General features: G+C 34.3%; 1 protein-coding gene across 5 annotated transcripts in view; it reads left to right on the plus strand.

Moving 5' to 3' along the window:
• Window positions 1-26,997, plus strand: part of CDIN1 (CDAN1 interacting nuclease 1) — a 135,192-nt gene that overhangs the window by 52,335 nt on the left and 55,860 nt on the right. For 4 of the 5 annotated variants that reach the window (XM_065635579.1, XM_065635581.1, XM_065635576.1 and 1 more), the window contains 5 exons: window positions 1,873-1,952; window positions 2,327-2,376; window positions 5,176-5,243; window positions 10,284-10,349; window positions 13,769-13,874. In XM_065635579.1, coding sequence (XP_065491651.1) covers window positions 1,873-1,952; window positions 2,327-2,376; window positions 5,176-5,243; window positions 10,284-10,349; window positions 13,769-13,874 — 370 coding nt within the window. The remainder of the gene's footprint in view (window positions 1-1,872; window positions 1,953-2,326; window positions 2,377-5,175; window positions 5,244-10,283; window positions 10,350-13,768; window positions 13,875-26,997) is intronic. The other variant, XM_065635580.1, reaches the window with a different exon arrangement.

Here is a 26,997-nt window from a genome sequence, read left to right on the forward strand (position 1 = left end):
ATTTTTTTCATAATCATGTTATGATACTTAAATCAGAAGCCCTTCAAAACAGGGAATTCTACTGAGTCTTCCTCAGTTACTCTCTTCATTACTCTACCATTCTGTCAACCTCTCTGTTGGCAAACTGTTATTTGCGTATTATTCCTACCTACTAGAGGATTGTTATTATTTTAATTTTTAGTGTTAATGGTTCACATTTTCAAAGTTTTTATTCTGTGTACAAAATGCATTTAATAACAGTGCACAAAAGCTAAGGTACAATGCTTTTTATTCTTACTATTTGATTATAAGAATAATACTTATTTCATATGAGATTAATAAGATACAAATATGTAATATAGCATGACGCATCTGGAAGTGTTTTGGCTTAGTCTATCATTCTCTTTAAAAAAATTTGCACAAACCATTGCTCCTTCCTGTGATGATGCCATTCTTTGTAGCTCTTGCAAAGCCTTTAAACTCATTTTGGGTTTTGTATACCTTTGCATTGGGGTATAGTTTTCTAAACAAAATATGTCCTTGAAAATACTACTTTCAACTCAATCTGATGCTTTTAGGAGACGACATTTGGGGAGAAGATTAAAATGACTGTCTCCTTTACTTTCAGCAGAGCAATTACACACATTCATAAATAGTAGTAGCATTGCTGCTTGTAGGGCAGATCGCTTCATGTCACAGGTTCCAGGAATCCTTTTCCCAATGTCCTCAGTGATTGAATCAAAAGCTTCAGATGAGTGACAAAGCTTTGGCCCTGAGTTGGGACGAAACAGATCAAGAGTAGGAAAAAAGTCAGTTTTCACTTTGCTTACACAACTGAAGCACACACAGGTTAAAGGAGCTTGCTTGAAGCCACACAGGTGCTCTTTGGCAACCTGGGGAATCTGGCTGGTCTCCAGCCTGCTCCACACATAAGGATTCAATGGTAGAAATACCCCACCAGCTGAACTCTATCAGCAGTTGTTCACAGGAAGGAGGCAGTTTGTGCAGCACTGCTGGGATTTTTTTGTTTTGGTTTGGTTTTTTTTTCTGAGAAATTGTAAAATGAAATGTTTGATAGTTTTAGTAGGCATTTTTCTAGAATAGAGTCTTTCCACTACTATTAGTAATTAACTGGTATATGCAACTACCAAGATTAAGCATCTGGAGAGAAGACAATGCAGTGCTTGAAAGGACTGTATTTGAAAATAAACTAAAGGCATCTCCTGATTTATGTTATTTTTTTCATTGTAGTATCTGTATCAGTGAATAAAAGATTGACAAATAAGCCTAAATTTACTTCTGATTTCTTTTGTGTCTTAGATTTATACATTTGAAAATAGCATAGAAAGCCTTTGCCAGCTTTTAAATAAATGTGTCAACAGTAGATAGGTAAATAAATACATTTTAAAACTGCTAAACTGGAATCATCATCATATCAATCAACTGGAATCATCATATAAAGTGCTTAAGATTGCTGAGATCAAATATTGTTTTTAAAGGCTGTTTTGAATTTTTACATATCTTCTTCCTGAAGTTTTCATAGGAGAGGAGGTTATTGAGGTTACTTTGAGGTACATTTTTTTTATACTAAGCAGTTTCCTTATGAGCTGCATGATGCTTCTGAAGCACAAGCTGTCCAGTGAAACCAAATAAGTAAACAAGGGCCTGCTTTCACCCTCTGCTAATAAAATCCTTTGGTGTTTCAAGACTTTGAGAGTTAATTGTATCACAATGGCTAAGGAGCTACAAATTTATAGGTTTGTAGTTGCTGGGTGAATAATTTTCAAAATTATCCACATCATCAATGTTTTCCTTATAGAAGTGTGTCTCTCTTCCTGCCAAGTGGATAACAGAGCTAACAGGTTTTTTGTATGTTTTTATTTGTTTCTGTAGCCTCCAAAACTCTTATAAATAGCATGCTACGGGACCCTTCTCAGATTCCAGATGGAGTACTAGCAAATCAAGTCTATCAGGTATTAATCACAGTTGTCTTTTTTTGTTTGGTTGGTTTTGGTCTTTTTTTTTTTTTTTTTTCTGTGGCAATGCTTTTATCTGCCGAGCAGAGTAAAAGATTTTAAACCTCATTTAATTACTGTCATCGTAAACTATCAGTGAGGTCAGAGTACACCATAAATGGCAATGCAATATTTGTGAGTGGAGCTTTTCACTTTTTAATAGCTTGCTTTTATAGTGAATAAAAGCACGCAGTTTTTGTTTTCTGTGATTAAATCTGAACAGCATCTGATAGCCTTTTTGAAGAAAAGTAATTACTGTTTTTAAGATACTGTTTAACTGTAATGGTTTTGTAGTTGCCCATCACTATACTACTTCTCTTATTTGTCTGCAGTGTACTGTGAACGACTGTTGTTATGGACCACTGGTGGACTGCATCAAACAGTATCCTTTCCCATAAAATTTTAGGTGCACAATTGATGAGCTTAGACTGTGTGGAAGAGATGTGTCTAGCTTTAACCTGACATAAAGTTCTGCTTCACAAAACACGTTTCATACTCCTCTGTTTTACATTCAATCAGCTAGAGGGTCACTGCAGAGCGTTCTTTTATACTGTTTAACAAAGATCAGACGGACCACGGGAAGTTGTCAGTTTGGTGGCTACATGTTCATATGCCTGATTGAACCTCTTTGGTTTTGATTAGCTGAAATGCATGTCTGGTTTTCTATTAAGACTAGTGACCATTCTTTGAGTGGTGGAGGTAGACTAGATGATCTCCGGAGATACCTTCCAGTCTCAACTATTCTGTGATAAGTTGCATTGATATTGTTCAACATTATGGCATTGCTTTGTTACGAATATGAGCTTTAATTGGAATGTTTTCAAGTGCAATTTAGTTGTGATTGACCAATTAGTATTTTTAAACTCGTATCTGTCATTCCAGTGCAATTCTTCTACTTTCTCTTCTTAAAGGAAATGGGGCTAGCTGTAGAAAAAGCCCTATGTAGCTTGAATTTTAAGGGATTTGGTTTTTTGAAGTGTTGAAATGGTTAATCAGAGATCCTCAATATCCAGTAATACTAGAGGAGCTCCACACAGTACTGAGCAGTCCAGACTAAGATTATAATTTGTTAGGAATGATCACTGCGGCCCCAAATCTGGTTTAATAAAGCCCCGAATGAGTAGTTCTTCTGCTTCAGTCTGCTATCAAAGGAACGGTTTCAAAATCATGACCTGCTGTCACTGAGCAAGCCAGCAAGGCAAATCCTGCCTGAGCCCTAGAGAATCCTTGCATAAATCTCTGTGTGCAGTTTGGGGGAAGATCTTGATTTCACTGTACAGTTGCAGGATAGGAAAGCAACAGTGATGTTAAGTTATGCATGAAAAACAACACTTCTTATAGTTGTGATAAATGTGATGGTCACCCCTTCAAAATATGTTCTCTCCACTAGAAATACTTGCCTGGTGTCTACTACAGACTCAACTCTGCTTCCATTAACTTTAACAGCAGCAGGATAGACTTCTAATTGTATTTGTGTTTTGTGGATTTAATCATAATTTTAAGTATTCATTGAGGCTATCTTCAACATTAAACGCAGCTGTCTGAAAGTGGATTGATCTAATAAGTTTCACTTTTTAAACGGTTGTTGATCACTAATTTTCATGTCCAGAATTCTAAGATTAATATTTTGTTGATGAACAATCTGGCTATAGTTTTTGAAAGTGTCATATTTAAAAGTAACGGTAACACATATATAGAATTGTGACCAGTTTTTCAGAATAACTTGCCTACAGTCTTAAAAGGTCTTTTCTATCATCTTCAGATTCTGGTTCAAGTCACTGAATATGCAGTGACATCAGTGAGAATAATGAGGAGTTTTTCAATTCCATTTTGGTACAGAAAAGTTTAATACTAAGCCGTGCGAGTGCATTATCTGGAAGTATGTTGCTGAATTAGATGTTAATATTGAGGTGCATAAAATAGTTAAAAATCAATTTAAAGTTAAGGTTTTAAAAGCATAATGTCTTCTGAAGGATTGCATATTGATTTTAAATATAACTATCTAATTGTATATGCATGGACTAAAGTATGAAGTCAACCTCTTTGTAAATGCCAAGAGGCTATTTTTCAGTAATAGTTCAGATGCTTACGGGAAACTAGGCTGCTAGATTGCATGAGTAGAAAATGGCTTGTGAGGTTATTTACAAGTTTTGCCCCATGGTCTTTGCCATACATCAATAACAGGTATTATTATAGACTAAGTCTAAGTGTTTCTGCTTATGCTGCATTATAAATTCTGTTTGCAGTATTTTTCTTACATTTTTTGCTATTCTTCATTTGCCCCTTTTGTTCGGTAATGCTGGTTGAGTTTAACATAATATATAGTTTCAATTGGTAAAAACTGTATATATATATATATGAAATGATTCAATATAATTAGGTTTTTTGCTGTTCAGCATAAAGTGTTGATATAAATGAAGTAATTAATGGTAAGGTGATCTGTAGTTTAAGTTTTCAAAAGTTACTCTAAACAGAATTAGGAACTTAACTGTTTTTAATGTAAGATCCTTTATCATGATGTTCCATAAGATTCTTCTTAAAAGCTTCCAGAATAGAACTTTGACCTCCAGGAGGATACATTAAAAATATTTGATGTGGTGATTTTTTTTACATATTGCTAAGAATAGTGCATTGGATCAACAGGCTGTCAGTGAAGTGAAAAGGACTTCACTGTAAAATATTATTTCATCCTTCCTTGACATTAGTTCATGCTTTTGAAGAATCAGTTAAAAGGATGTTTTGTTACAATAAGATGTTTCAGATGAATGTAGTGCCTATCAATTTCAGAATATAAGGGAAAAAACAGTTTATTTCATTCTTTGCTGACTTATAAAATTGATACACTAGTCAGTAAAGAGCAACTTAAAAGGTATTTAACGAGACATTTTAAGCTCACACTTTCTTTTAAGTTTGGGTGAGTAAAGCAAAAATGGAAATATTACCCTTATTTATACTGAATAAGTAGGATCTAATGGGACTTAATTTTGTAAAATGTATGCTGATGATACAGTAGTCTGATTTTCACAAAGTGCTAATTCTTGTAAGGGAGTTCAAATCACTGATCACTTCTGAAATGCAGATGAAGGCAAGTAATTTTACCATTAATTACTTTACCTATGGTGTTTTTCTGAGGTTGGTTCTTTTCCAAGGTAACTTCCATTTCTTAACCTAAAGCTATCAGCGCTATTGGGCATGAGCACGAAGTCTTGCTGCGAGAAATGCTTTTGGAAAAAAATCTCTCTTTCATAGGTGAGAATCCTAGCCAGTGAATCTTTAACTTCAAAGATTTCAGTGACTGTTTACTTAGGAAAAAAATAAGCCTCAATGCTTTTTGTATTAGGTAGTAAAGGAGGAGTAAAAAATGATTGATGCTGTACATGTTATCTTTTATTGATTTAGAACTGAGCAGGAACTCAGTTACCTAATACCCAATATATACAGCACATGCACAGGCTTGCAATTAATATTTTATAGAATAAGTAGCTGAAAAAAATGCTTTAATATCTGCTGCAGTATTACTTTTGGTGTCATGAGATATTAGCCATAATCTAGGCCTTATGAGACTTAGGAGGAAGCATAAGAAATATTAGCTTCAAAATGCTTTATGTATTAAAGAGCTGTTAGAGGATTCACTCGTTTAGCTTTCTGTGCAGTTTCTGCTGCATTTTTGCCCCCTGCCTCCCAACCAATGCAAGCACTCTTCACAATCCCTATATTTAAATTTTTTGTAAGGATTAATTAATTAGGAAGTTATTTTCATTTTTTTCTTTTAGCCTGTGCTACGTTTCTTGTATGAGAGTGTCATTAAAACAATGATTAGTGTTTAAAGCATCATTTCTCTTATTGTGGTAATAAACTTAACAATGAATCCTTAAATCTTGGAGTCCTTATGTGAGGAGAATATAACAAAGTGAAATGCTATCTTTTGTTGATGGTTGAGTGCTGTACTAAATTTGCGTGATTGGGGAATTTTGCTGGTTTTACCAGAAACTATGATCTCTCCTAGAACTAGATTCCGGTTAAAATTTTGGAAACCTTAAATTTAAGAAATTGGAAAGTATATTAAGGTTTTAAAAAGATTTGTCCATATGATTAAGGAACGGAGTTAGTGTGCTCTTATATTTTAGAAAACAAAATAAAACAAAAAAGAAGACAAGACAGGAATAACTTTCACACAAACTTGAATATGACACTATGGAAATGTGAGGAGGTAGTTTTTCCTACTTGGGTATAAGAGTAGAGATAGAAGCTGTAATTGCATAGATGATGTTGAGTTAAAATACTAAACAGTTCTAGGCACAATAAGTATAAAACAGGCTGCCAGGGAGGGTCATGGAATCACCTTCAATGAAAAATTCAAGGCTAGGCTTGACAATCATCCATCTAATCTGGTAATGAAATCAATCCTGTCACGATACAAGGGAATGGACTAGATGACTCACTAATGGATCCTCAACCCAACGATAATCATTTTATTTGGCTTGTGCAAGCTTGTGTAGCACATAAATCAGATTTAAATTTTAATGTTTCATGACCTTGGATAAGCATCAATTTTGTCTTTAGATATAAGCTCTAAAAAATTTGTGCTGTCAAATTAAAATATCTAGATTGGGTTAATGCATTAGAATATAAAGATATAAAATGAGAGAGCTTAATTTATTGTTTACATTTTATGTATGCTGAAATATTGTTTAGTCATGATTTAAGGCATCTTAAGTGGTTGCGTTTATTATTTCTATGCATTGCATATGTTTTTAAGGTTCTAGGTGTGATTTATGCTGAACCCTACTGAATCCCACGCATTAAAACCTTTCCTTTCTGAAAAATTAGTTCCAAAACTGCTTGAAGAAAACCTCAGGAAAACAGAAGAGATGACAATATTTCCTATAGGTCAACAAATTCAGGCTTTGTTAGGTTATGAGTAAGACTGCATTCCAGTTCTGAAGATGCCTTATTACTTAGATTTCTGTATTCACAAATCTATTACTTCTTAACACACATTAAAGAAAAAGAATTCTTCCAGTTTCCTTGTTAGTGCACTATTCCAGTGTACTATTCTTCAACAGTAGTAGGGGTTTTGTGTCAGCTACATTCACCTGGGCAGCAGGGAGTCTGTTCCAGGAGAAGAAAGCACAGTCAAAGGACACAGTGAATATAAATAGCCCCAGTATAGTCTTGGAGCATGAAACAGCTTTTCAGGTCTGGGACATAATTTGTCTGTTTCTAGAGCAGTTAGCTTTTGAAACCTATGGATCAGAAGTAACACCTTCAAATTCACCCAGAAATTCCTTGGAAACCTGTACAAAATAAGGTGGTTTGCGTCTTATTAATGCACTGTTCATGACAAGCACATCATATACCACGTCCTCTCTTCAGCAAAACACAGCTCTCAAGTCTTTATCACTTTGCCTGAGATCAAAGTGATCAATGGAAGCATTCTCTCAAAACAGGCTAACAGCTTCAATTGCCATACTGAAATGCCAGGAATGTCTAGCTTCTATGTAGGATCTTTATTTGTTTATATATTTGCCATGAATATATTAGGAAAGCTTTTAGCTGTAATGGAAAGGTGCTGACCTTTGTCTCAAATCTTATTGTCCTTTGGTTCTCACCACGATGTCCATCAATAGTAGCCTAGAAATAAATCATGAAATCTGATCAGTGTTTTCTGCTATAATCTTAAATTTGCAGTTGCTGTTCATCCATGCACCAACAGAAGAATGTTTAGTTTCTTTGTTATATCCAGAGGCTAGTGTAAGAACAACGGTGTGTTAAATGGTTACGATGGAGTGTGAAGTTATGGTAAAGATGAAGCTCCAGTTTTGTTGGAAATTTAAATTAATGGGGAATCTGTAGAATAACTAGTTATTAGGGCTATTTCAATGTAATTTTCAAATCTGAGGATGCATAAATATAACTGTCCAAGCTGCCGTGGGCTGGCTATCAAGCAGTTGTTAAATTGTTCCCTTCATCCATGCAAGAGCTAAAAGATGTCTGAAGGTGCAGAATGCTACCTCTGTAGCTTCTGGACCAATGTGAAACACATCTGGGCTGAAAAGGCAGAACTTTTCTTTTGGTGGGGTTTGTGTTTTAAAAAAAAAAAAGTTTATGATGACTGTGGGGAGTTTCTGTAATTTTTTTGTTTTATTTTGTTCTGCAAAGTTATAAAGCTTCAAATACCTGAAGAAAGAGAAGAAAGAGTAATATATAATTGTGCTCCTGCACATGATAGACAGCACATATCAATAATAAAAGTGGTTTTTAGCGTATTTTTCAATGTTTATCGTAATCCAGTATGTTAGGAGAAACCAAGTGAAAACATTCAGAAACAGATTTAAAACAAACTAACAAAAATGTTATTTTTCAAGCCATGCATTAGTGTCAGATGATTTTATAAGTAATTGGACATCCTTGAAAAAAAGAGTGTGCTGAAGAATATTAAAAGTAATGCTGATGCAAACTCCCGTTCAGAGACCTGCTAAACTGACCCATCAGGAGGTGTTTTTACATCTGTCTTGATTTTCAGTGGGGTTTTTTAAGGTATATTTCCCTAAATTTGTGACACTACCATTTGTTAGATGTGATAGAAAAGACTGAACTTTCTGTTGTCGTTTATGCTGCTTAGTAAAAATTTCAGCTGAGACATCCTGTTGTCTTTTTCCGACTGTTTTAAACAATCAAGACCAGGTTAGAGTTAGAGTTGGATAAAACAGAACTATTCTTTATTTTTATCGAGATTGAGAGATTACTTAGAACATTTAATTCATTTTTTATAGCATAAAACTCTCTATTCATAGGTTCTGTTAAAGTGGAACCTTGTTTTATCGATGTACCCAACAATCTTCGAAAAAATAGCCAACAGGCAAGCCTGCCTCCAAATCCTAGAAAAGTTTAATAGCTGATTGGGTGACATAATGAAGTATTGCATTGTAAAGACTTGTATTTGCAATATAGCATGCTTACAGTGAAGAAATACTGTCAAATTTCAAAAGAAATACACAACTATCAAAAAGAATAAACAACCATTGCCGTTTACACTTAAGTGAATGTGTAACTTCCCAAAATGACTCCTGTCCCACTTTCAGTACTAGTTCCCTATATAAAAAAAACAAAACTTCACAGTTGTATTCTTTAATGAGAAAGAGGAGGGAAGTTTGCTTTAGGCACTTCTAAAATATTTTGATTTCTAAGAGTGTGTGCTTTTCTTAACATTAAAATGTTACTTGGACTCAAACTGCTGACCTTTCAGGATATGCACAAAGTATTCTAAAACTGAGTTCTGAACATTGGCCATGAAACTACTGTCCTAACCTGGTAAATGGATTGGAAATAAGCTACCCAACAGTGAGAATGGACCATTAATTTTAATCAAAGGTGATGTAGAAAGGCGAATGGGATGCATGACAATGTCAACAGCCCAGTAGGTGTTAAGGGGCTACACAGCCTTACTTGTTACTAGGTAGTGCCATTAGTTGAGCTTGGGTGAAGACAGAAAGCCATGCCTGGAATTGAATGACCAGGTCACTCCAAATTCTAATGGAGAAATGGTGTTTCAGAAATACCAATGTAATGGTATCAGAAATCAAGGACAATAGTTAAGGCGTTTCTTTTTTTTTTCTTTTAAAGGAAGCATCTTTTGTCTTCCACAGTTTTATCTTGCTTGCTCCTTGTTGTTTCTTGAAATATTCAGCTCTAATATTTGTAAGCAATAGAGTCGTATAGTTAATGTTAACAGAATTTCTAAATCTTTATGTGTTCTGAAATTGGATAAATTCTATAGAATGCCAAATGCAAGAGAAACTAAAATTATGGCTTCTCCTTTAATAAATTTCTGGAAGAGACAGAATTTCTTGTTCTTTTTTTTTTAACAGCTTTATGCTAACATTAAAATAAAGCCAAGAAGGCAGCTACAGTATATCTACATTTGCGGTGTTGGTAGGATTAATCTTAACAGCTTCCTAACGTGCAGAGACTCTTCTTGCAATCAGTGAATATACTTCTTTATTTTGAATATTTGGGGGTTATAAAATAGTGTATGACAGCTTGAATTAATGATGTTTATAATGAAGACATAAAAATGCAGGGATGACAAAGAAGCATTTTTATTTTATCCATGCTTCAGGTTTTCTACGAAGGTTCATTTAATCTGACACAGCATTGCATGCCTAAGAAAGATATGTATGACTACATTAGTAATTCTTGCACTCTTATTTAAAATAAAATTAATTATACTGATGTCTACTTAATAAAATAGTTTTATAAACAATAGTTCTTATTCTCTATATATAGCTGAAGATCAGCTTCGTGCAAAGGGTTATGACAAAACACCAGACTTCATTTTGGAAGTGCCAGTAGGTAAGTCTTTTAAAAGAATTTTTATTATTTTATTTTGTGTAGAAGTGTTCATGCTAAAATATTATGGCTACTTAAGTGAAGTATATTATAGGACACTACAAATTAGTCTCTTCTTTCAGTAGTTACCCAATAATTTTAAGAACTTGTAGTCTGAGTCAGAGAGGTTTGATCGTAAGTAGTATTAGCCAGTGTTTCCTCTTTGGTCTCTGCATGTTTTTGTCTCATTATCACAAAAACAAAAAAAGAAACAGGAAACAATAAGAACCCCCAAATCCCTACTCCCTTTAACTTGCTCTGCCCACTGTCTTTGTGAACTGAACTCTGAAATATCCATAATTGTCTTAAACTTCTACACCAAATCAGTTCAAAGCAATCTTAACAGTATATTACCATTATACCTGTAAGTCATTGCATAAAGGTTTGTCATTGTACAGTTATTCTTTTGCCATCACTTTGCATCTAAATACAACTCTGCGGTTCTCTATTTTTTTAAAAAAGCCTGCATAGCAAGAAGCGAGAAGGAATAAAAACAGATATAAAGGTCATGTCAAATTTCATCTATATTTTGAGGCTACGTAAGAAGGTAATCAGATGACCTAGTAGCTGGGCCATGGAAGAAAAAACATTCATGTTGCACAAGTGTAAAGGATTAGTAATCACTTTTTGTAAATTGGCTTTCATGCCAAAAGACTTCTGCTTCACCTCCATAGAACTCGGCACCTGTCTGTGCAGATGCCCGGGCTGAGAGCACTGTGTGAAAGTCAAATACATGACTGGTTTTTTGTTCTTCATATTGACAACAGTTGGTATTCTTACTGAGATAACTGATTTGTACACTGGTATAAGGAATTGAGTGTGTACTGTAAATTGGCTCACTACTCAGAAGTGCTTGAGATTTCAGCACAATAATCTGTTATCCAATAGATAAATAACTATGTATATGAGAGTCATCTGAAAAGTTTTTAAAGACCTTTCTTAACTCAATGATATTTGTGTTCCTAATAAAGTTTCCAAAAAAGAAAAATGGTAGTGATGTTAATAAGAGGTTATATGTACAAAATAAAACATATCTTTTTTAACTGAACCACACCAAATTTGAAAGTGAGATTTGGCATCCTGATGATCTGCAATTCACTCTTGTCAAGCCATGCTTGGGAGAGTTTTCAGTTAATTTCTACTCCTTCATTTCCATACCTCTAATTTTGGAGGGTCTCTGGAAGCTACCAAGGACTTGAGGGGTTGAGGGAATGGTTAGTTTTAATCAAGTCTAAAGATAGCAGGGAAGATTGTGGCATGACAGAATCACAAAATGGCTGATGCTGGGAGGGACCTCTGGTGGTCAGCTGCTCAAGCAGAGTCACTTGGAGCTGGTTGCCCAGGACCATATCCAGACAGCTTTTGAATACCTCCACGTATGGACACTCCACAACATCTCTGGGAAGCCTGTGCCAGTGCTTAGACACCCTCCTAGTACAAAGGTGTTTCCTGATGTTCAGACAGACCTTCCCATGTTTTGGTTTGTGCCCATTGCCTGTGGTCCTGTCACTGGGCACCACTGAAAAGAGCCTGGCTCCCTCTTCTTACCACCTGCCCTTCAGATAGTTATATACATTGATAAGATTCCCTGGTAGTGGGGACTACAATATACACAATATGTACTCGGTATTAAGATGCTCACTTTTACATTGGAAACAGATAAGATTATATCCCAGCTATTCAGGAGCCTGATTAGATGGAAGCCAGAAAAGCAGCTAGATGGAGCTAGTTTTTTTAATGCTTGAGCAGGCAAACTGGACAACCCCCAAAAGAATTCCTGGGTTTGTAATATTACCCTACTAGGAAGAAGGTTAAAAATAACCATTAAAGTGTTTGCATGGGTTTGTCTCTAAAAATCTGAATAGTGATAGTGCATTACTTTCTTCAAATTATTTCATTCATTTGAGATTGGCAGGAAATAATTTTCTACTTGCTGTCTGATCTGAACTAATGTATGGCGGTCCTTGGATTCTCTTCTTCATGACTCAGTACATAGCTAGGAAAGTCAAATGTTTCGTAGAAATTGCTTCTCAACTGACTACACAGTTTATGCCTCAGCTGTTTTATCTCCTGGAGTCTAAAGGTGGAGGTGGGTGGAGGATGTAGTAGTATAAGCAGTATAGGCCTCTGAATACTTAAAGGGAACCTATAAGAAAGATAGGACAGACTTCTTATCAAGGCCTGTTGTGATAGGACAAGGGATAATTAGGCTGGTGAAACACTGGCACAGGTTGCCCAGGGGGGTGGTAGATGCCCCAACCCTGGAAACATTCCAGGCCAGGCTGGCCAGGGCTCTGAGCAACCTGATCTAGTTGAAGATGTCCCTGCTCATTGCAGGGAGTTGGACTAGATGAGCTTTGAAGGTCCCTTCCAACCCAAACTATTCTATGATAAATTAACTTGGTTACGGTCAGCAGGTAGTGGTGGTACATAGAGTTTAGTGTGGGGACTTCATGAGTTATTTACCCAGATTTTCCAAGTAATTTTACAGTCTGTAGTGGATGTGCTGCCATAGGATCTTCTAATATTTCTGTACTATGTTTCTGGGTCTGCGTGCCCTTTGATTGCCCCATCGCAGGTTGTACTTAGGCTATGGATATCGTAGGCAACTCAAAATAAAGGAAATGTTTTTAAAGACCTCATTAATGATATTCCACATTACCTTTTTGGGGAAAGAATGATCCTTTAGAGTGATTCGTATGATTTCTCCTGCAAAATTATGTTGACAGCTTCAGAGCGGAATTTCCTTTCACCAAAAAAAAAAGATAATGGTATTAATATTAGACATTCACTCCTGCAAGAGATGAGGAAAGACATGAATTAAAGCAAAACCCACAGCATTGAAAGAAACAGAAATTCAAATTCACTTTTTTTCACATGAGCCGTCTTATTCCTGACTTCCTTCTGGTGAAGCATTACCGATTTTGCAAAGTAAGGAGGCAGATATATATCTATGATAAACTTTCTTGTCATTCTCACACCTTCCACTCTCAACTGGGGAGAAGTTTCTGGTTTCAGCACCTTAGCTAACTGTTCTTGTTAATCACCAGAAGTTTTCAATTCCTTCCTGACAAGTCCTTTCCAGCAAAGTGAGAGTAAAAGGAGGGTGCAATACATTCTGTTTGTGTTAGAATAAATGCAAAAAAATAGAACAGGGTGTAATGAAACTGTATTTGATATAACTGTCCATTAAAATATTTTTTGGTACTTAAAAAAAAAAGTCTTGTGTGCATATTAGAAAGATATTTTTACAAATATATAACTCTGTTGCAAGCATGAATTATGTGGTAGATTGTGGGGTAAATAGGATATTCCCAAGCACATTCTTTCAGGCCGTTGAGCTTGATTTTCAGAGTTCACTTTATTTTCTGCTGTCACCCTAGCTGTTGAAGGACATATAATTCACTGGATTGAAAGCAAAGCCTCATTCGGTGATGAAAGCAGCCACCAAGCCTACTTGCAGGACCAGTTCTGGAGCTACTGGAACAGGTACATTTCTGTTATTTTTCCTTACACATAAATAGAACTGCATTTTTAAGAGAACTTACTGGAAAAAAACCACTAGTGACTTTTGTATCATATTAAGCCATGTGAACAAAATACACGTTACTAATCTGGCATTTTGAATGTCGTTAATTAGTATGTCAAATTGGAATCCTGAAATACTTGTGAAAAATTCACATCATAATTGTTAAAGTGCAGCAGATATGTATGGTGATTTTACAATGATGCTGGATGATAGATTAAGTTACTTTGATATGGAAGCTATATGTCAATTTTTTTAGTACCTGACTTTGAAGGAAGATTTTGCTGTAATGTATTGTAATACCTGCAAGTTGCCAGATTTGTTATAAAATCTTCACAAACCAAGTGGGCCATGTCTGTAAAGAACTTTATTGCTCATTCTATCTAGGACAGTACTGTTTCACGGTTTTTTTTTTTTTAACAAAGGTTTTTGTATGTTATCTATGTTTTAAATAGTAATAACAATTATCTTCAAGGTAAAAAATGTAGTAAGTATTTGCAGGAACATAAGCAGGGAGATTAGTTATACCAGACAGAATTTTTTAACATGTTGATGGTATTTGTATAAAGATCTTTTATTTTAAAAATTGTTAAAATAATTCTGCTTTATTCTTATAAAGGTCATTATTGTATATTTATATATCTTTCCATGGTATTAGAAGCCTCCTAACTGGAGGATTTTTCTTCAAAAAAAATCCTAAACAAGATGCTTCATCTTTTAATTCCATTTTTGTATGTGGTGGAACCCTAAGCAAGGTAGTGAGTAAGTGAATATCATGAGTAAATGAAAGTTTTAATAAGGATTTATAAAGCATAAATGTAAAAGTCTGCTCAGTGTTCACAAGAGAGCATCAATAGAATCTGAGGGATAGTAGAGATGACACAAATGTGAACATGCAACAAATAGACAGCATGTGCCAACATCAGGTGCTAGTCCAGTAATCGTTAGTATTTCAGCTGAAGACGAGAAATGCCAAGGTGAAAATATCTAGTCTTGGCTTGGAAAATGCCTTAAAAGCAGATTCTACAGGAAACCAAATCTTGAGAATAACACCATCGGGGTTCAGAATCATGCTCTGCAGCAACATTCTTGATTGACATGAAAAGGACCTGCTCGTATTTAACAATGCTAGAAAACTTGAATCGAGGTAATGGGAAGCTCAGGAAGACTGTCAGTTGTTGGATGAAGACATTATACTACAGGAAATAACCAGAATTCTACAACCAGAATCTGTGATGGTATCAGAGAAAAGCAGCTCCAAAAAGTGAATTTTAAATAGATAACGTGAGCATAAAGATACCAAGTTGAGGTAGGGTGAAAGCTGAGTAGATAATTAGGCTGAAGGCACTGGTCCCTTTGTTGTTTGCAGTAAAGTTGCCATTGCAAAGTTGAAGTTGTAGTTTCTGTCTTGTTTTGTGCTGAACAAAATGGCTATCCACATTTTGGTTTGAGCTATAAAACATGTAAAACATTTGAGACCAGTGCGCACCATTGGAATCCGACGTTTCCAAAAGAAACTTCTCTTATGCTTTTATCAGGAAACCAAGACATAGCTAACTTCATTTTAATTTTATCATGCACTAATTAATATTGCAAATTCAAAAATGGAATAACATCTCTCACTGTGCTGTTAGTCAAGTACCTTTAATGTTGCAAAAGCTAGACTGAGCTGACATGTGGATCAATAAGGCTGGTTTGGAAGTAGTTTTGAGGTTTTGCTGTATCTTCTGTTGTAGCTGTTTGCATTGCAAACAACTGCAAAAAATGTTGGCTCTTAAATATGTTACTTTACATTCATATAAAGGAGACTAGAAATCTCCACAGTGAAATTTATTGCTCCCTGAATCCAGAATTTTGTGGTAGGTTGACTATGGAAATCAGGAAGATTTCTGTGGGTCTTTTTTTAAAGAACAAATCCTGTTAGTTTTAATTTTGATACCGCTTGGCCAAACTGATAGTATCACATCTTCTGAAATGAATTCTGAGTTACTGCAGCTTCTTTTAATAAGACCTTTGGGTTAGTGAACACTTGTTGACAGATCAGGTTGCATGTAGGTGAGACAGTTAACTTTCATTGCTGTCTGAAACTATTTATACAAAACGACACAGGTGTAGCTGCACAAACTGTGAATCAATTTTGTATGATTTAATCAGCCTGTGCAAGGATCTCTCAAGTGAGAAGGAGCTTCCCAGTCAATTCAGTGCAGCTGTGTGTCTCCTCTCCTCTTGAAGGAGGAGTCATTTGGAGAAGATGTATCAGTTCACTATAGAGATATCATGATACTCAGCTGATAGTTTAGAGTTTAGTAAACCTGATCTGTTGGTTGATTTTAAAGCCAAAATGAAAGTGGAGAGAAAAACCGCATCACCTGTTAGGTGTGGATAGAAATACGTCTAGATACTTTGAAACAAATAAAGGTGAGAAATTTTAGGCCTTTTCCGTTCAGCTTTTTTATTGTTTCTCTGAGAAGTAGGAGCGAGACTGGAAAAGTTTCTAGTTTTTTTCCTCGCATCTGTCACTGGCATAAGTTTAATTCTACACACAATCTGCCTGAAAGCTTTGAACATAGCTGTGGTTTGTTTGCTGTTATATGTGTATTTCATTAAATCCAGTGCTCTGTGCTAACTAAATCTGTGAGTGTCTTAAATTGGTCTGTACTGACAGGAAAGAAATGGCACTTTCTCATTTAACAGAACAGCTCCCTAGATGCAGTCAACCATGTCTGTTCACCTCAGTGCAAAAGAACACCTTTTTATTACTCCGAGTTCTGCAGGGACAGCTTAGCAAGGTTTTTTATGGCTCATACATCAATGGTATTGTTAAGCAATTTTCAGTTGCAGTGCTGCACTGCAACCTCATCTTCAAATTAAGCTTCACATTAAAAATGTACAGAGTGTACCTTGTCAGTGGGTTTGCACAGTTGTAATTTAAGATGCTGTTTAGATATGGAGAATTTTCAATAATAAAGAAACAGGAAAAGAAAACAAGTAAAGAAAAATGTATTCCCAGACTGATTTGCAGAGTGATGTTTTAGAAAAAAAGCTATTCTATATTCTGAACAAACTTAGTATAAAATGATCTGTGTGCTTACAGAGTCTCTTCCCTCAATATGTTTGTTCCTTCGAAGTGGTGACAACCACTGAGCAGGCTGTAGCTTTCACTGCAACAGCTGCACGCGCAAAATATAATTGTTTTGTGCCCGTGTAGTAGATACCATGCTTTCCATTGTTCACTGGTCTACATTGTTGTATTTCTTGTAACCATGAGGATAAAAACTGTAGAACAGTCTGTGTGACCAAAGGTAATTTGGAGAGCATGAATAGGAAGTAACACAGATTGCGCTTTAAAACAGGGTTTGAGAGCATATTGTAAATTATTTTAGGGTTCAAATGAATGCTGCTGTTTCTTCTTTTCCCATAGTGTCTAATTTTATAATTTTTTGTAACTTAAATTAAAAATTGGAGCCCTGGATGTCAAAGTCTGTTAGTCAGAGCTGATAGGCATGACTGCTGTTTTCTGAGGCATATAGAGATCAGCAACACACGGTTCAAATAGTAATTAGTAGATACACTGTCAGTGACTCACTGTAAGAAGCTATAAACTCAAATACAGCAATTTACATTTTCTATGTTATGCAAGCCTGGCTAAGACATACGTACATCCTAGAATGTAATTTTTAGAGAGTCCCAGAAGAAAGCTCGATGCCGTTATTAGCTAAAGAAACTACTATATGTGAGGAAGACCATAGGAAAATGTCATATTTGACACTGATATTAAACTAAAGGTAATTTCACATAGTGAAAGAGAAGCATTTCATCTTTTCTTTGAATAAGAACGGTAAATAATCCCTGTACTAAATTCCTTCCCCCAATTGCTTGTATTCTAAATGTTGTTAGTCCCGTGGTTCTGATTTTTGAAAGAATAAAGCAAAGCAAGCTTTCCGTAAGTAATTTTGAAATAGTAACCGCTGTTTTTGGAAACCTAAATTTGTGATTAAATGTGTTGTTAATTAATATATTATGTCTGATCTTGAGACTTCAGTTTCTAACTGTCATAGTAAAATTATCATAGAGTCCTGTAGATTAAAAAAAGGTATTTCAGATAAATTTGAACAGAAAAAACTCAAATGATTGTATTTCATTCACAAACATGGTTGATGTGTTCTTAGGGTTTTTTGAGAATAGTGTTCTGTTCAAACTCATTTGCAGTTGACTATGAGGATGAATCATATGTGAGCCAAGGCTGAATCAGAATATCAGAACGATATACACTTTTTTCTGTTCAGCTGTTTAAAATGGTTCGACAAGTTACTGTGAAGACTGTTTAAGTAATAATTGTTGTCTGATTGGAGGTCGTAGGGGAAGAGGAAGTTATGCTGTGGATTTAGGGATGTCTGTTCTATAACAAGATCAATATTCTCCACTTGCAAATGGTTTAAAAAGTTGTCCTGGTGAGTTAAAAGCCAGTGATATAACAGCTTGACTTGGAGGAAACCTTGGGAGTTGCATTTGTCAAGTGGCTAGGAAAACTGTTCATGCATACCCAGTATCCAAAGCTTCATTGGCAGCCCAAACATAAGGAACTGAAAGGTCATTCTTCTTCTTGCAGTATGATGGTTTGTTGACATATTTTGACACACTGGTACAATGCTGAAAGGTTTTGACCTTACTGCAACACTGAGGGACTTAGGGTTTGTTTAGCTATCTAATGCTTGTAGTTTTTCACACATGCTGGGTTTTGCTCTGCTCTTTTTCTCTCCCTCCTGGATCCACTTGAATTAGGAAATTCATCTTAAATAAAAATGGATGTAGATAGAAGAAGAGTTTATGATTATTTTGCCACTTAGGACAATATATTGATAAGTTTCTTCAAAAAGAATTCACTTTTTTTGAAATTTGCCATGCCAGTTTGCCAACCTTAGTAGCAATGAGCAAGATACATTTGATTATAGACAATAAGAGAACGAAAAACAGTGAATAGTGCAATTTTATGCTAGTACACAGATTCAATGGTTTAATTTCTGAAGATCGTAGCATTCTCTGTTCTGCTGCAAGATAAACATACATACATATACATGGACATATCTATACGCTTACCTCTGCACTTCACAGATCTTCTAGATATATTTAGCAAATTTCCAACAGCATTTGACATGAAGAATTGTTATCTTTATTTAATGACACATGAACAATATAAAAATCAACATGTTGTTTATGAAAAATATTTTTTTTTGCTTTAGCTCAAAAGTAACGTTTTTAGATTTTATCAGTCATCCCCTATTTAACAACATGGTTGAATAACAGCCTAAAGACATTTTCCATTGAAACCACAGCTTATGCCTAGCTATAATAATCCATTATAATAAATATAATAAATAAGCTATAATATATCCATTGCTATAATGTTAATTGTTTGGCTGAGCAATTTAGGTTGTTTTATTTTGTATCAAAACTAATTTTTGTCAAAGCAGAGAAAGAACAGACCATATTGTATTAGCATTTACATTTGAATGATTGATAATAATTAAGTATATATTTTCATGTGTTGTTATCTTTAGATATTGTGTTTAATGTGGACACGAATTGGGATTTTCATTATAATTTAGTTCTATTACTTAAGCTAGATTGTTACATTATAGACTTAAAAAGTAGTAAATGAAACACTACATAGTTTTGTTTAAACTATTTTTTTCTTATCTTTCTCTGTACTGTCTTAAGTATTATCATGTCACAGGAGACTCATGTAGTGCAGATAGAGCATTTTCAGCTTTCGTCCACATTACTGCAAGGCTTCAGCTCCAATTTTCCTGGTATTTCTCATTCAGATTAGACAAACATCTAGGTTTATGTACGATAAGAGCTGACAGGATAGATCCTGCTATGCTTGCCAAGGGCCTGGTTGCAGACACTCCACTATGTCAAAGAATGTCAACCCCCCACAGACCTTACCTTTCAGAATTCCTTGTAATTTTTAATTGACATTTACATCTGACATTTTCAATGTATTTCTTAGTATTGAGTCTTTATCTACCTAGAGATAGTTAAAACTGAACCAAACCAAAGCAAAAAGAATTCCTGTAAACTATGATATCATATATTTTTTATTTAACAAGGTCAAGGTGCTGGGCTGAAATTCAAGAATGACCAACTCCCCCTTCTTTTGTGTAATTCTATATCTGCTATTCTAATCCATTTCAAATGACAGCTGAGGAGGATAGTAGGAGTATAAAGCAAAATTTAACTCTTAGTACTAAGGAACAAATCATAAGTATATTATTTTTACTATGCATCATGCACAAAATGATACAGAGATTTTGAGGAAATTTTAAGAACACTAATAGAGATTTTTCTTTGGGTCAGGTACTTGAATACTGAAAGTGGTATCTTCATACCTATATTCATACAACATATACATGTAAACAGCATAATATTGTGAATGAAGTGAGGCTGGCAAGTATGTAATTTAGCTGCGTGTTGCAGTGTGTTGTGCTTCCTAGCCTTCAGAAATCTCAAGTTTTCATTTGGTTTGAAATAATAAAGCCTAATAAATTAGCATGAGCATAATTATCCATCTATAAGAAGTTAGAATGAAAGACTACAGTTGATCATGAATGTCATAAAGCAAAGAAGTAGAAGCAGCATTTTGTCACAAATAGTGCTGCTTTTCTTCTAATTAGTTAATTTACATTTTACAAATGAAGGGCAAAATTCAGACAGAGCATAATCTAGTAGCATATCATAGCTTTACTGACCTGTATTTGTATATGCCAAATTTAAGTTAATTAGAAATGTAGATGCTGTTTGTTTTATCTGTCAAAAAGCTCATCTTAAAAAAAAAAAATCTAGACACACTTTTTCCCCCAACATTTATCATCTAAATAATAGTCTTGCCAAGATGGCAGCCTCATAATAAACTCTTTTCAGTGGAGTGATGGGTAATGAAGCTTGCTTGTGAAGGCAGCGAAAAATGTTGTCTAGCCAAATGTGTGAATATGATGGCTAGAGAATCAGTGGACTTTCTCAGTCATCAATCTTTTTAGTAGCCTCTTATACATCTGAATATTTTGATAGATGATCTAATAATTGAGTTATCTATCTTTCTAACTATCAGAGTTGCATAAAAATTATTCTCACATGCTATTGAATATTATATATATTGGGGATCCAGTAAATTTTTCAAAAAAGGTCCAAGAGGTGGAAGAATTTAGTTGTGTCTTAACAACCTTTAATACATGAACTGATAAACTAGTATATGTAGAATATAAAACTATTTGTACTAATATAGGAAAAAAGTAAGTAATGTCAGTAACTGATTACAGATAGGAGTCACAGTAAATAAAGCACATAAAAACATGAGACGGGTGAGGTTAGTGCACAATCTAAGAGAAATATGAGGTATAAAATGAGTAGATTCAGTAGTCCCTGGCCAGTTAATGGACAGCAGTCACATTTACACACAGTTGCACAAATTCCTTCTGTCTAGGAAATCTTGGTTTAGGCAAGAAGAAATACAGTGTCACTGTGGAGTCCCAAGTTACTGTTCAGCCTCTGTGAGAGCAGTCTCTCTGGATTAAAGATGAGACTGAAAAGTATGTGTTGAAACTGTTGCCAGAGCACAAGAATCTGCTTTCCTAGGGCACTAATCCCGCATTAAAGGAGGCACTCAGGGTATTTGGATAAGTTGCATTAAGCACATCATCAGATGTGTCTTATTAGGGCTTCTGAGTAGCAGAGCAAAGTGATTGTTGGTGTCAGTGTATTTTTTTAAACACTACACTTCAAACAGGCATTATATAATTCTTTACTGTGAATGTGTTTCTGTCTAAAGGGTCAGGTTAAAATTATTTTAACAATAATAGAAATATTTTTGCATTAAGAATATTTTTAATTCAAATATATTTTTCACCCTCAGCATCACTGGTTTATGTTTAATTACATACTTTTCCACAGATTATATAATGTTTCTTCTTGTAAATTCTTGAAAGCTGTATGTGGGGAACTCTTTTTCTAATGCAGTTATTCTGAATTACAGCATATTTACATTTTTTAGTACTTCATTTGTAGATTTCATAACTACAGCAAGGTATAAACAAGTATGTTTTATGAATAGTTCTCCAGTTAGCAAAGTGACTTTTCTTTCTTTAGTCAGAACTAGAGTGACTGGGATACTTTCTTGAGGATATCAAGAAGTTATTCTCTCATTGCAGTTTAACGAAACAGGTATCAGAGGGATCTGCTTTATAGTTACTATCTGCTTAAAGGAGAAAGAGAAAGGTGCATTTCAAGGAGTTGAATCATTTGACAAGTACTTACTGCAGGCAAATTTCCAAATTTAACAAAGTTTAGGCTTTCTCGCTGATGGCGGTTATGACTCTCGTGCTTAGTAAGCAAAGTTCTTGATGTTTAACTGTTCTTGTTAAACATGCATAATTAGTTTGATGCATTTTGGGTACACATAAAGCAAGACATTGAAATAAGATCACTTGAGTATCAAAAATGTAAAAGTTTACGACAAAAATTTGGTTTTGAAGTTCTAATTTTGTCTTGCAATATCACATTCCACATAAACAGTCTGTTTTTGTTTTCAGTAATGTTTACATTGATTTTATGCAATTTTAAATTACATAAGTGTAATTTCACATAAGCATAATTTAAACCTAGAACTAAGGCAGGAGAAAACAAATTACAAAAAAACCAAATGGTTAAATGATTCTCTCTCATTACTTGGGGAGTTTTCATATAGGAAAGCTAAAATTGCTTCTGAATATATAAATTCATAAGCAATTAACTGGAATTGATCAAAGCCAATGTTTGATTTTCTTTACTGTATGTGGCTTCTTCTGACCTTAAGTAAATTGGCAGTTATTGTAGTTAGTATTTGTAGCATGTCTACTTGAGAACATACCAAGTTCCTATGCATACACAATGTGCTATGCAAACTTAAGTACATATTTGTGTGTATAATTTTAGAATGTTTTATATCTTAATTTAGGAAGGAGATCTTCATTTCCCTCTCCTGATCATAATAGCAAGCATCTGTGTTCCTTCTGGTTTGTCATTTGATTAGCTTGCTCTCATCCATCACTAGTCTTTGATATGAACATCAAGAAATCATGTCCTTTTGTTTTAAATGGTAAATCTGCATTTGTCATGAATACTTACAGACATTTCAAGATTTACATCTGAATTGTCAAAGTCTAACTGAACAACTTCTCTGATGTGTGACATTATTAGTGAAATAAAGAACTTGTACATTTTTCATGGATAGGCCATAATTTAGAGATTGCCAGGCTGATTTAGCTGTGATGCTGAAAAAAATTTGTCCTTCATCCACTGTTTTTCTAAGATATGTTGTTTATCAACAAGAGACAATCAACTGTACAAGAGCCTCTGCAGACATTCCTATTTGCATGGTCCAAGCCTGTCTCTTTGGGTTTCATTATTTAGGTTTGATGTCTAGTTAGCTCTTATCAAAACTAATACCATCTGAAGTACCAGGCTTCCGGTGGTCACACAACCAACATGAAAATTTCTTCAATCTGACTAATATTATTAAAGACAGTATCTCTTTAAACTTGAGCTTTGTTTCAGTGTCTGGATCAATTACATCTTGTAAATGCATTTCCATGAATGTTTCACTACTTGTTTCAATGATTAAAACACATCTGAATTAAATTATATTCTGCACAGTTTTAAACTTTAAAAAATAGTGAAAATGCAAGTGTTTAGACTAAAGCATTACTACCATTCTTACTATGTATTGATGCTACTAAGGCAGAAAGAACAACTGTGTTGCTAGCTTATCATTGTTGGAATTGTACAGTAAGTTAAAATGTTTTTGAGGACAGACACCTAGATGGTTTTTTTATCAGCTATTTTATCAGGTATTTGTACCAAAAATTGAATGTGTCATGCAAATATATGACTTAATTTTAGTTCCTCCAGAAGGCAAGTGTTGATCACATTATTTATATCTCTTTATTTGGATTATACTATTTACTTGATTTTTAAATAATGAGAGGCATGCATATTTCAAGCTCTCTGTAGAAGAGTAATTTTGAAAGTATGTTCTCATTTTTTCGTTTCAAAAGGAGAAATATCTTGCATCCTTTGCAACAGAACTCAATGCATTAAGTGAGGTTTTCTAGCATACGAAGGATGCAAGTTAACTTGAAGAAGACAACGATGGCAGTGAGCTTCTGTCCAGAGTTAATCAGCTGCAGAATTTGTAAACTGCATATGTGTCAAAGTTGAAAATGTTAGCATTCTGATGGAAGCTTGAAAAGGTTAGACCTGATAAAAGCTATCAGCCGTTAAAGAAAGTGATTTATGGGAATGTAATGACACAAAATGCCTCATTTATCACTCACGTATAGATAGGTTAAGGTTTCTGTGTCATACTTTAAAAACTTGACCACTTAGAATTGTCAAAATAGGTACTTAATTGCCTATCATACATTTCAGTTCAAATTTCCTTTCCTTGAATTTTGGTGATTTTACTGTTTTGCTTCTCATATGGTTCTTTTAAAAGTCATTTCGTATTTCATATTTATTTTATATTTGTTTCAAATGGTATGCTCAGTGCTCTGTTAGAACTACTATTAGGTAAAGCTGTTGATGTGAGTGCTATCCAAATCTTTTCTTGATTTACAATTTCATTCAGCCTAACTGTAAGGAAAATAACAGAAGGTTTCATTTTCTTTTGTTTTATACCACTAATTCTCATCAAGAGTTTACAGCTTTCTAATTCAATCCTTACATTTCCTCTCCAAACTGAAATGAGATTTAAAAGTGATATCCATCAACTGGTTTCCAGTTCCATTGATTTAAGTTACTGTTTATGTCCATACAAATTAAATTTAATCCAAAACTACCAGTACTGTTAAATAATCCTAAACCAAAATAAAAATGTTAGGAAAAATGCACAGTAGTATGTTATCCTGTTACTGGTTTGATTTCAGGACAACAGCAAGTCCTGTAGATTTGAGACTGACTATTGTTTTATTTTTAACTGCCCACAGTTTCATCATAATGCTGAAAAAGAAAAGGTAAACACAAACATGGGGAAATCCTTATTAGGGAATTATCTTCAAGAACATATTTGTAAAATAAGCAACTACTTTAAAGACATTGCATAAATACTAAAATACGGGTTCAGCTGCCGAAAAAAAAGGTGATAATGAAGTTTGTAAGGGTTTCTCTTTCTTTAGCTACTTATCTTTTTTTTAAGCTATTTCATCCTCTTGTTTCTTGATTTTACACAGAAAAGCCTGAACAGAATAATTTCAATTTTTAATATCAAAATAACTTACCTTTTTGTTAGCTTTCACAATTTATGGCCCCAGTTGTATAGCATTCTGTTTGTTCAGCGATGACCTTCCAGGTTTGATTTAAAAAGAAGTCAGAAGCATTTGTCATGTCTGCTCGATCTTGTCCAGAGGTACCTATTGTAATTATAAAGGACTAATAAGGTTGTTTATAATAGAACAGTCTGACAACCCTAAAAAATCTTCTGGAGAGTAACTTCTTTTTTGTGTTTGTGCCTATCTTAAGGGGAAAAAAATCTGTAATCCTCTTGCTTTATGTTGCATTGCATCTTTTCAACATTTAGTTGAGAAACTGTAAAGAACTTACAACCTGAAATACTTAACTTAGTTTTAAAAGATAAGCTGTATGATTTGCTCATAAGTAATACCTTTTGGGAATACTCAGTAATAATGTGGCTATAGTAAAGTTTCACTCTGTATTTAATTGATGTATGTAAAAGCGATGATGATATACTTAGAAACCTGAAATTCCTTTCACAGTGAAAAGAAAGAAAAAACTTATTAACATGTCTGTGGCAAAAATGTGTGATACATTAATGTAGTGAACTCTGTTTCTTAGGAAAGAAAATCCAAATTAAGAAAATCTTGTTGTTTATTCTATCATATGCATTATTAAAGTGCTTCTGTAAGTAGGTGTTATTATAGTGGTATTTTACTTTATATGTCAGGGATTTTACAATTGACTATGATCATTTTTCCCTTCATATGTCTTTGTCTTGCTTCCTCTCTTCTCTTTCCTCCTCCATTTCAGCATCATCCAGCAATACTACTTTTTTATAGGCATATATATAAGGTAAACAAAAACATACTAAAACCAATGGAATTTGAATGTTAGACATAAATGTTTACCTCTCTTGTAGAGTATGTAACAACGCTGTAGTATTGTCATACATCATTTAAATACCCTTAGACAGCAAGAGCAAAATCTTGACAATTCAGTAATCTCATCATGTGATTTCAAGAAGGCTTTTTTTCATATCTACAATTGACAAATTTATGTTGTATGTATTTATGGTTGTTAAACTCAAAATTGTCTCATTTCGTTAGTTTTTAACATTGTGCTCTCTTAATGACTATGAAGAAAGGTATTAAAATGCCTTAATTATAGGGCTAGAAGAAGAGAAAGCATAGGAGTTTTTAGCATATGATCTTTCAATTGTTCACTAAAGGATAAAGAGAGCATTCAAGCGTGGTTTAGATAACTGTCAGCAATAATAAAATGCAAGGTAGTTTGTAGTGCCTTTAAAGACCTTTCGGGGAAATAGATTTAATTAAAAAACAATAAAATGGACCTTTCATTTCAAAGAAATCCAAAATGTTATAAAATTTCAGGGTGTTACTGTATTAAATGACGTATGTTTCCAAGGATGAGGAAGAATAGCTGTGAAAATATTCTTTAGTCCACACAGTGGTCATGGCTTTGTTTTCTGTGTGTAGAGGTATGCCTTTTAGCTTTTAACACACAAACTATGGATAGCATATTAGAGCATATTTCAGGTTTTCTTAGGTGATCTATTTACCCGTTTGGGGTTTTTTATTTTGTTATGCTTTTAACATTTTTTTTTTAAATAAGGTGAACATTTAGCTTCTTAATGTAAAATTATGTTATCATAATTATCCACAGAAGAATATAACTGACACATTGGCAGAAGTTCATTTGCCTATTTGGTAGAGTCAGTACGCTCCTCTTCCTCATACATGTCTGTGTGATACACTATGAAAAAATACATTGCAAAGTATATTTCCAGTTTCTGCTTTT

The sequence above is a fragment of the Caloenas nicobarica genome, chromosome 5 (assembly GCF_036013445.1).
Source record: "Caloenas nicobarica isolate bCalNic1 chromosome 5, bCalNic1.hap1, whole genome shotgun sequence".
Classification (NCBI taxonomy): domain Eukaryota; kingdom Metazoa; phylum Chordata; class Aves; order Columbiformes; family Columbidae; genus Caloenas; species Caloenas nicobarica.